General features: G+C 36.5%; 1 protein-coding gene across 2 annotated transcripts in view; it reads right to left on the bottom strand.

Annotated features, from left to right (window-relative positions):
* Positions 1 to 40: 40 nt before the first annotated feature.
* LOC121857837 (pentatricopeptide repeat-containing protein 2, mitochondrial-like) overlaps positions 41 to 10,956 on the bottom strand; it is a 48,957-nt gene continuing 38,041 nt past the window's right edge. Inside the window, exons 4-5 of one of the 2 annotated variants that reach the window (XM_042354102.1) lie at positions 1,843 to 2,037; positions 41 to 103 (exon numbers count right to left, since the gene is read on the bottom strand). In XM_042354102.1, coding sequence (XP_042210036.1) covers positions 1,900 to 2,037 — 138 coding nt within the window. In that variant the 3' untranslated portion in view covers positions 41 to 103; positions 1,843 to 1,899. Of the gene's footprint in view, positions 104 to 1,842; positions 2,038 to 6,210; positions 6,387 to 10,956 lie in introns of those variants that run through there. The other variant, XM_042354103.1, reaches the window with a different exon arrangement.

Raw genomic sequence — 10,956 nt, 5'->3', positions numbered from 1 at the left:
AGCGAGGGTAGCTATAAACACAATGTGTGGCCGCGGTTTCACGAGACCATTCCTCTGCACTCTCTAGCAACTTCATTACTTGTGTTAAGCTTTCTTGAGTGTTCTGTAAGTGAACAAGAAAGTGGATCATGTTATTTTTGTGCACACCAAATACTTGAATATTATTGTTGAACTTTCTTCATTTCTCTGAATGTGTACAGGGTGTTAAAAAAAAGTGGACTACTGTATTTGAGCAGCCTGATATTCTGTAGTTTCTTCTGCTATACCCTTCTCTCCTGCAGGTTATGGTGGTGATGGTGGTATACCATTTCTAATAAGTAATCAGTAGGCCCTCACGTCAACTGTGGTGTTGTTCACAGGGGAACAAAAAGTGGAAATCGTGACTTTGGTTTGAGACAAAATCCTATGTGCAGGTGCACTGATTCCTTGATCTCGCTCAACTACTGTCTCCAACCCAACTCAGACTTGCATGGTTCATGCAGGACAGTGACCCACCTCACATTGCAGGTAAAACCATTGACTTGCTCCACCAGCCAAGTTTTAAATCCAATGAATTTGTTTTGTTTTTTAGGTGCTGCCAAAGGTCAAGTTTACGCCAACAAACCTCAAACCCTGGCTGTCCTGAAGCACGGGGTGGAGGACTACCGTCAGGATACCACTCCAGCCACTTGCAGATGAGTTGTGGAGAATTTCTGAGTCAGGATCAAAGCCTGCTTGCACAGAGGCAGATCACACATTGACAATGTCAATTACAAACAATATAATAAGTGATTTGAAAATGGCATGGTGTAAGCTTTCCATCCATGTATCACTAAACTTGCTACCTTGTGTAATTTTTCTGCAATAAAACATCTAAATAGTCCTTTTTTTTACACCCTGTGTTCAGTACTTATACCAAACTATATAATGTATGCACCATATAATCTTGAGAGCTTTTGCTAACTTTTCTGGTGTAGTGTAAAAGTAGACATGTACTGTATAGTTCATTATCAAATTATTTAACTACAGTACAATAAACAAGAAGTTGTGAAAGTAATTGGTGATGTTCCCTTTAACAGAGGTACAGAAAACTTCCTCCAAACACTATAGTAAAAGCTTATGAGACACACATTTACCAACAACCACATTCATTTTATAGAAGTTTCTTAACTCAATTGATCACTAAAAAGTCATCAAAGTAATATTGTATAAAAATAAGTTTCTTACTATAAATGTTGCTTTATTATCTGAAACCATCAGTAATCACAGGTGAACGGGATTAAAGTTTCTCCTTAAAACTGAATATTTGAAACAATACAAGAAACTTTTAACTGTAGTATTTGTAAGTTTATAAAATGCAATATTTTTATATATACTGTACTGTAGTATAAATTACACAGTACAGTATTCTCTATAATATTGACTTCTTCCTCACCACTCAAATTTTTAGAATCTAGCCTAAAAATTTGTGCCGATGGGAGACATTTATACAGTAAACCCTTGATAACTCGGCACATATGGGTCTCTGGCCTTGCCGAGTTATCCCAAATTCATTATCGAGGCACCCCCCCCCTACAAAAATACAACCATAAAAAATTATCAGCTCATATATGTGTACAGTACATGTAATTACTAAATGTAAAAAGTAACACTTACCAGCACTGCAGGCAAAGAATGAAGCATCATAGTAGGTGACACAGAAGCATGGTAGGTATGCTAAGATTTTTCCCAGATAATTTTATATATCTCGGCAACCCCGAGTTATACTAATACATTCCGAGATCATATCCAGGACAAGTTATGGAGGGTTTACTTTACTTCTAACTCTGAGATATTGTGGGTCAACTCACTCATTTCACTTACCATTTTGAAACACGCCGCTACAGCAATAGTGAAGGAGTTCTTGGGATACCTTACACCTCAAATACGTTTGTCTTGCAGTAGATCAAACACGTCCAACACGTCCTGGTACCTCTCATTCTTGTACAACAGGTCCATGGCTAGTTGGAAGGACACCATCTGGTCAAAGAACCCATCCAGCTCCTTAGTCTGTAATGCCTGAGGAAAACTTGTAATTATTACCAACATAAAAATATAAACATTGTAAGTTAGACATATTGGCTATACCCTGTATACAGTAAAACCTCACTAAGGCGGACTAATTGGGGGGAAAGGGTGTTCGCGATAATAGGTTGTCCACCTTAGAGCAAGTAATAAAAAAAGACCGCCATTTTAAACAAAAAAACGAGTACAACACCAATGTATCCAAGTTTTATGAAAGAAATACATGTTTTTTAATAAAAATTAATTTTAAAAAGTAATACAGTAAAGCCTCGGATAACAACGATTCGTCCAACAACTTTTAGTATTTGAAACCCTAGATAATTTAGGACCCGATTCAGTTTACATAATTATTTCATTCGTATTTACAACCAAAATATAATAAAAATAAAATAAAATTACATTTTCATATACAGTGACCGCTTAACTTAACGCCCGGTTAACGAAATTTCGGTAAACGAACTGCCTTCCATATGAATCTTCAATTCGTAAGCGAAACAAAATTTGGTTAACGAATTTCTTACGAACCGACTCAACATGTTTTTGCTTGCACTGACCGGGCAACCAGCTTTAGTATCAGTCCGCCAATACATTAATCGGTTCTAGGGCTTAAATTCCTTACTATTTTAGTAAATATCAAGAAGTTTATACTATTCAATAATTTTAAAAGTTTAATATTCTATTTTAGTCATTTTAACAATTATTGAACATAATTGAAGGTAAATTGACTAGTTTAATGCGCCGCATCCAGCCTCTTAACACAGCAAACAGGCATTAGTCTCTCTCTCTGTTTTCACTGCAGGTAACATCTTGCTTGAGACTCTTCAACTAAACGCTTTTTTTTCTGTGTTTCCAAGCAAATTATTGGTCATTTTGAAATTATTTTACATATTGACAATATATAATGCAGTGCAGTGTTGATTTAAAGAAAATAATCTTGAATTACACCAAGAGAACTAAAATTTTATGGGTGAATGGCACCATGGGGTGACTTCTCTTCCACCCCAATGCCTTCTTCTTCCTTCTCCTCCACCCCCATTCTAAATCCCATCATCATCATCATCATCCAGGAGCCTTCTACATACACACCTCAAAGTAAGTGAACTTTTCTACCTTTTTGTTGAATTTAGGAAATTTTCAGTGAGCTGGAACCATTACCCAAAACCCATTGAAACAATGGTTTCGATAATCTAACTTTTCGTTAACTAACGACCTTCTGGAACGGATTGAGTCTAACCGAGGGTCACTGTAAATAAAACTAAATCCTGATATGTATTATAAAAAAAAATACTTAAAAAATGAATAGCACCTTGACAAAGAAGCTGCCTTGCTAATGAGTGGTAAACAACACTCTGAGCTTGGGCCTTTGTTTTCACGCATCTGGAACAGGAACTGGAGAAAACTTTCAGGTTTCTTACAGCATTTTGCATCCCTATTCAACATGAGCAAGAGAGCAAGTGATGGTAATGTTGGTTCAAAAGCTAATAGAAAGTGTATGCTTAGCCGAAACTAGATGTGTTAAAACGATATGTAAAAGGTGAGAGTCTGTGGATATTATATGGAGCAAGCAATTAACATATTTTCTGAAGTGGATCCATTGACAGAACAAAGCCTTAAAATTTAAATAAACACAAATGACCTCCACATAAAGATGTATAATGAGAAAAGAAAGCAGCTGTGCAAGGTTCTTCGAGAGCTTTATTATTCAAGGCCTAAACCATCAACTTCAGCTACACCATCAAATTCAGCATCATAAGCAGCTTCAACATCAACTTCAGGTTCAGTAACAGTTTCAGCAACAGCTTATGGAAAGCTACAGCTTCAGCCAGAGTTGAACCTCATGACTTTGTCATCTGAGTAAAACCTGCACAATATTCATTAGCTGTCCTTATGTTTTAGACTTTACCGCCATTGGTGAATAGAATTTTAGTTTTACATTCTTAAATATTATTCAAAACATATATGAACAGTAAATAAGTGTTGCTTATATTCATATGTTGAGAAATGACGCAGGTTTTCGCATGTATGCACTTACTGTTCATAAGTTGCGCTCCCAATCGTCTCGCCTTATTTCTTTACCTCCTGAGTGGTTAGCCACTCTAGTGTTCCATTTATTAACATTAAATAGCATTACTTAAAACATACATACAGGTATTCTATTTCTATAAATTAAGTTCACTACAGCTCCAACCAGGGTCTTATTTTCTTCAGTTTCTTATGTAGAACCATCGCCACTTGCAAAAACAATGCCGTCTTTGTTCCTCGTGTGTTTCAATATCCCACGTATTATTAATGAATTGCATTGTTCATTTCACATATATAAACATTAATTCAATCAAATACATATTCAGTAATAAACAATAATGAATCTTTTGTGCATACAATACCTGTATTCTTAAAAAGATAAATGACGCGGTATCCTTAAATGCGCACGTATATGTTACGTTCCCAATCCATCTCTTTTTTTTCCTTTGCCATTAGTGGTTAGCTACTTCTATTGTTCCATTTATTAACATTAAATGACATTACTTAAAACATATATATTAATTTTTTTACATTAATTTTACTACAGCCATAACCAGGGTCTTATTTTCTTAATTTTCTCTTGTAGAACTATCGTCCCGGACTCCCGGCTGTAAACACTAACTAAAAACAATGGCATCCCATCTCCTCTTGTGTGACCATATTATTATTCATTTATATTGTATAAGGTGCATTCAGAAACATTATTTAAAGAATATAGTTTTCATTTTTCATTAATTGTATTGTTTTGGGGGAAAGAGGGTAAAAGACACACAAAAAGATATGAAAAGGTCACACTTGGGAACACATCTCATTATTATTGCTTTATTTTAATGGTAATTAATGATTCGCGATAAGACGATTCACCTTACACTGCAATATTGGAGGACACATTAACGTCATTATTCGAGGCTTTACTACACAAATAACTGTACAATTACTTTTAGTTCACTGATAAGGTCTTAGGCTTAACCTTCTCACCACCTTATGGATACCAAACACTTTCCTAGGGGTCATGGTTATTGTTTAATTTTTCAATAATAATAATAACGATTAATGTACTAAATGTATAAAAAATGATAAGTAGTGACATAAAAAACACCAAAAATGCAGTACAGTACTATCGTATTTTACGGTAGGAGCAGTGGTGCCTCGGTTAACGGGTTCGATTAACAAAATTTCGGTTAACGAATTACCTCCCATAAGGATCCAGAATTCGGTTAACAAACAAAACTTTGATTAACGAATCCCTTACTTAAAACAAGTTTTGTTGTGAGCATCAGCTGATGGGCTAGTCTGCCAATTCAGTAATCTGTTCTATGTTTACATTCGTTTCCAGTGGAGTAAATATCAAGAAAGTTGTGCTCTTTAATATTTGTGCATTTTTTATATTAAAATTATTCATTATTTTAAAATTTAGTTAACATATTGATAATATATGCAGCACAGGGAACTAGTTTTTCGTGCGCCCATCAGCCGCTTGACTCACCCACCAGGCGCCAGTTTGGCTTTGTTTACAGTGGAGTGAACATCGATTTTGTTGATGTCTTGAATATTTTTGCATTTTTACATTAAAATTATTGGTCATTCTGAAATTTTTAACATATTGATAATATATAGCACAGTGCAGTGTTGATTTAAATAAAATAATCTTGAATTACACCTAGTGAACTTAAAATTTTATTGGTGAAATTACTGCATCAAGCATGGGTCCCCTGAAAGGTGATTTTTCCCTCCATCCCCACTTCTTTTCTCCCTCCAACCCCACTTCTAATTCCCATCATCATCATCATTAACCAGGAACCTTCTACATACACACCTCAAAGTAAGTGTACTTTGCTGCATTTTTTTGTTTACTTTGTATGTACTTTTCTGTGAGCTGGTACCACTACCCAATATTCCATTGAAACAATGGATTCGGTTAACAAAATTTTTGGTTAACGAACGACTCTGTGGAACGAATTGTGTTCGTTAACCGAGAGACCACTGTACAGTAGACTCTTGCTATTTGCAAGGGATAGGTTCCAAGAAATGGCGAGAATTGACGAAGCCAAGAATAGCCAATTATATAATACCTAACTGCACTAATATACAGGTTGTATATCTATACGTACTGTGTATGACAAACTTTAGTCACCAATACTGTACTTACATTCTGATGTGGAAGTTTGGAGCTTGTTGAAGTGATGCATTGTACATAGGGAGACATCTGGTTACTGAAGCATAGGTGGATCATCAGGATCACTGGTGGAAGAGGGCGATGCAGTGGTAGTTGTTGAAGAGGCGGGTGGTGGAGTGACGCGCGACCGGAGGCGGGCGCGTGGCTGGGAGGAGGAGGGTGGAGTGGCAAATTAGTAACAAGTTCTTTCGTGAAAAACATGGCGATTGGTAGTTGTTTCTTCTTTGCTTTCAGGTCTTTTAAACATTTCCTGATAGGAAAACAATACCTGGTTGTTCCATGAAAGGGTTGTGGTCAACAATGAAATCATTCACCATCTTTACCCGACAAAATAGTTCACCAAAATTTTCCAAGCTCCAACCTTCTTGTTGTAATTCCATAATATCTTCCTCTTCATCTTCATTGGCACTTTTTACCAACTCTTCCAAATCCTCTTCTGTAAGTTGCTCAATGCCCATCAATCAGTTCTTCCAGGTCTTTAACAGCCCTGTCCACAAACCCCTCACCACCCAACTGACGTGCAACACTCACAATGTCATTCACATTCTTTACTATCGACAGAAATCTCTGAAAGTTATTCACACACTCAGGCCATAAGGTATGCCAACAAGCATTCACTGTCTCTGGTTTGAGTTCACTGAATGCTTCACTGATGTTGGTAATGCAGGGTCTTCATCCATGCATACGGATACGACCAAAGGAGCGTCGGGTGTAATATGCCTCGAAGATGCGTGTTACACCCTGATCAAGAGGCTGGATAGAAGCAGTGGTGTTAGGGTAGGAACACCACCTCTACACCTGGATGGCTAAACTACAAACTTTCTGGGAGGGCTGGTGCATTATCTATCAATAATAACGCCTTAATTTCATCTTCTTGGAAGCAAGGTATTTTTCCACTTCAGGGATGAAGCATTTATGGAACCAGACCAGGAATGCTTGCACAATTACCCATGCTTTTTTGTTTGAATGGCAAAAAACTGGCAAAAGGTTCTTGTTTTTACCCTTTAAAGCCCTAGGGTTTGCTGAGCGGTAAAGCAAGCCAGCCTTGATCATGTGGCCAACGTATTGCCACAAGATAAGTGTCACTCTGTCCTTGGCTGCCTTGAACCAAGAGATTCACTCCTCCTGCTTGTTTATGTATGTTCTACAAGGAATTTTCTTCCAATATAAACCAAATTCATTGGCATTAAATGCCTTTTTCTTCCATTATTTTCTTTAGCTTGGTGGGACATGTATCTGCATCTGTGTGGTCAGCTGATGTGGCCTCCCCAGTCAGCTTCACATTATGGGGCGAGAATCTTGTTTTAATGCTCGAATCAACCTTTACTGGCACTAAAAGTTGGTTCAGTCACCGCACTAGCCCCTTCACCACCTGTTGACTCGTAAAAATGAGCGTTAAGACTTATAGCCTCTTCAAAAATCTCGTTGCTGTCGATCGGAACATTTTTGGCGTGGTGGTCCTCAACCCAAATGTTCAGTGCTCTCTGTTTTTACTATGTTCATGTCACGAACAACCAGCCCCACTTTAGCACTTGCAGGAGCACTCGCTTTAACAGAATCATGAATTGCTTGTTCATTCTTCTTTATATGCCGCACTGTGGAATCAAACAACCGACCAGGCAAGGCAGCACTCATCCCCCCCTTCAACTTCTCTAATAATTCAACTTTCTTTGCCAGGGTCATCACCTTTTAAGTTTCACTCCACTAGCATCACTAGTAATGACACAAGGCAGTCTTTTAGGGATTGCTTTCACAAAGAAACACGAAAGTTTTGAGATTATGACACGGGATGCTAGGTCACGGGTACTGGGTGAGGGCAAACAGATGAAGAAGACGCTGTAGGCGCGTGGGTTGACTCGTTCGCTGAGGGAGAAGGCTCGCATGTTGCACCCAAGCCGCCAGCTGTTTATCGTGAATCGTCAAAATCGTGAATGGAAAGGGTCTACTGTACTGTAATTAAAATGAATTGTAAAGAGGCTGTGATTCTAAAATGCTTTACATAATTCCACCTTAGATATAAAGCCTGTACAGTATATATACAGTGGTCCCTCGATTAACGGATGGTTCAATTAACGAAATTTTGGTTAACGAATTAGCTCCCATAAGGATTTTCAGTTCCATTGACGAACAAAACTTCGATTAACGAAAGCCTTAGGAGAAACACGCTTTGTTGTGCGCATCACCCGATCAGCTGATCAGCTAGTCCGCCAATACAGTAATCGGTTCTATGTTTACATTCTTTTCCAGTGGAGTAAATATCATTAAAGTTGTCTTCAATATTTTTGCATTTTTTATATTAAAATTATTGGTCATTCTAAAATTTTGCCATCCAAACTCTGTCTCCATAAAGTTTTTCAACTAATATTTTTGGCTCGATATGTAACTTTATTAATTTATATTTACTCATTTACATACACACTGTCCTAAGGGCAAAGCTGTACTGTATATGTACTCAAAATAATGTACTAAATGATTACTAAAAAAAATTTCTAGTGCAATCTATAGCATGATTATATTCAAATTGATCACTATCTTATAAGAATTCCAGCAATGTAAATTATATTCTCCCCGGTCACTTGTGACATTTTATAAACAAAAACAAAAACTCAATCTGAAGGACATAAATAAACAAATAAATACTGTTGCTTCACTAGACCTTCTGACCCTATAGCCAACTGTCAAACATGTCACTGTCACCTCCCCCACCCTCCCTCCCAGCCAGGGTTTGGTGGTGTTAAGCTTATAGTTTTATCTTATATAATATCACAGACTAAAGTTAGGAGAATATAATTTGCACTGCTGGAATCACTGCAAGACAGTGAATAATTTAAATATAAACGTCATATATTTTGCACATGACATAAAAATTAATCACCTGTACCACATTACAGTAGTGATTTAAGAGTTCTAGTGTATATGTACACATATATACAGTATACAGTATAGTGATTTAAGGGCAATTTAGGGGATTTTTAGGAGTGTTTCTGACTTAAGGCATTTTTGGCTTTTTGTATGTACTTGTATGAGTTGGAACCAATTACCCAATATCCCATTGAAATAACAGATTCAGTTAACAAAATTTTCGGTTAACAAATGACTCTGTGGAACCAATTGTGTTCGTTAATCAAGGGACCACTGTATATGTGTTAGACTGAGCGCATTTAAAATTCTGCTTAAATAGCTAAGTACAGGTTGTACCTCTCTAGTCCGGCAACCTCGGGACCTGACCGGTGCCGGACCATGAAATTCTGATCCATGGAAATTAACCCTTTTGGACAGATAGTGACTTGTGCAGTTTGCACCACTTTCATGATGTCTTTGAAGACATTTTGAGGTTAAATGTCATACAGTAGCTTCTCAATTGCGAGTTTTAATTCAACGTTTTTATTTGGAAACACTCCATAATTAAAAATTTTGAAACGCTAAATTTGAGTTTGAACAGTCGGCAAAAGTTCAAGGCATTACAATCGTGTAAACAGCGTCATTTCTCTTATGTACAAAAGATTCATTAGTTATTACTGATATTGAATTTTATTGAATTAATGCTTATGTGTGCAAAATGAGCAATACAATTCAACAATAATACGTAGAATATTAAAACGCAGAGATAAAGACATTATTTTTTCATTGATTACAAAACCAGTGTTGGTGCATCGTTTCCATTGTTTACTGGTAGTTACTGAGTAAATATTTTTCAACCTAACGAAACTATTACCGTTTAGAGATGTTCTAAATTTTTGCCAAATAATTTGGTCTAAACTTCGAACTACACACAGGTATCTCGGTAAATAAGGACATAGGGGCCCGGTTTTTAGGGGGCAACTAGTACACGGTTTTTAACATTCGGGTATCTCTGTTACCTAACTCCACAAATGTTAAGAGCCGACTATATGTTAATTAATGTTTCTGATTTTTTTTAAATATGTTTGTGTGCAAAATAAACAATACAATTCATTAATAATTCGTGGAATATTAAAACACAGGAGAAATGACTTATTTTTTGTTAACGTTTAAAAAACAGTGACTGATTGGTTCTACATATAAAAACAGAAAATCTGACCCACGGTTGTATAGTAATGTAAAAATTAATATGGTTGTTTGAAGTAATGTTATTTAATGTTAATAAATCAATATAAGTAGCTAACCATTAATATTAAAGAAAAAAAAGTAGATCGCGTATGTAAAATCTTTGTATGGCTATATCGTCATTACTCTACATAAGCATATAAACAACACTTATTTACTGTTCATATATATTGAAGGTTGAATGTTGTACTCTGTATAGACAAACAGAGAGAGAGAGAAACAGCCGAACACGGATGTAAACAAACCTTATTTCATGGCTTTTTACGAGATTGTACCAGGTACAGGTCAGCCACATGAGCCTGAGGCTGAAAATGTAATACTCCTGTAATAATAATTCAGATAAGGTGGCTGGTTTCAATAAAACTCCAATCCGGATGCAGAAATCCGGACCACAGTCACTTTTAAAAACTAATTTTTTTCTTTTTTTTTTTTTTTAGCGGGCATTTTGTATGTGTCAACAAGCGACCCGTGGTGCCACTTTGACAAATCAATGAAACAACATACTGTATATATAAGTCTATAACCCCTAGTTTATAGTTCGACCCTGATTTTTGAACCAAGAAATCGTTAATTGATATTCTGTTTATAGTTACCCACATTTTTGAGAATGGAACAACAAACCTGCCAAA

This window comes from Homarus americanus, unplaced genomic scaffold (genome assembly GCF_018991925.1).
Source record: "Homarus americanus isolate GMGI-L3 unplaced genomic scaffold, GMGI_Hamer_2.0 scaffold42382, whole genome shotgun sequence".
NCBI classification, from domain to species: domain Eukaryota; kingdom Metazoa; phylum Arthropoda; class Malacostraca; order Decapoda; family Nephropidae; genus Homarus; species Homarus americanus.
Note: the sequence above shows the minus strand (reverse complement) of the source record. Positions and strands in the feature narration are given on the sequence as shown.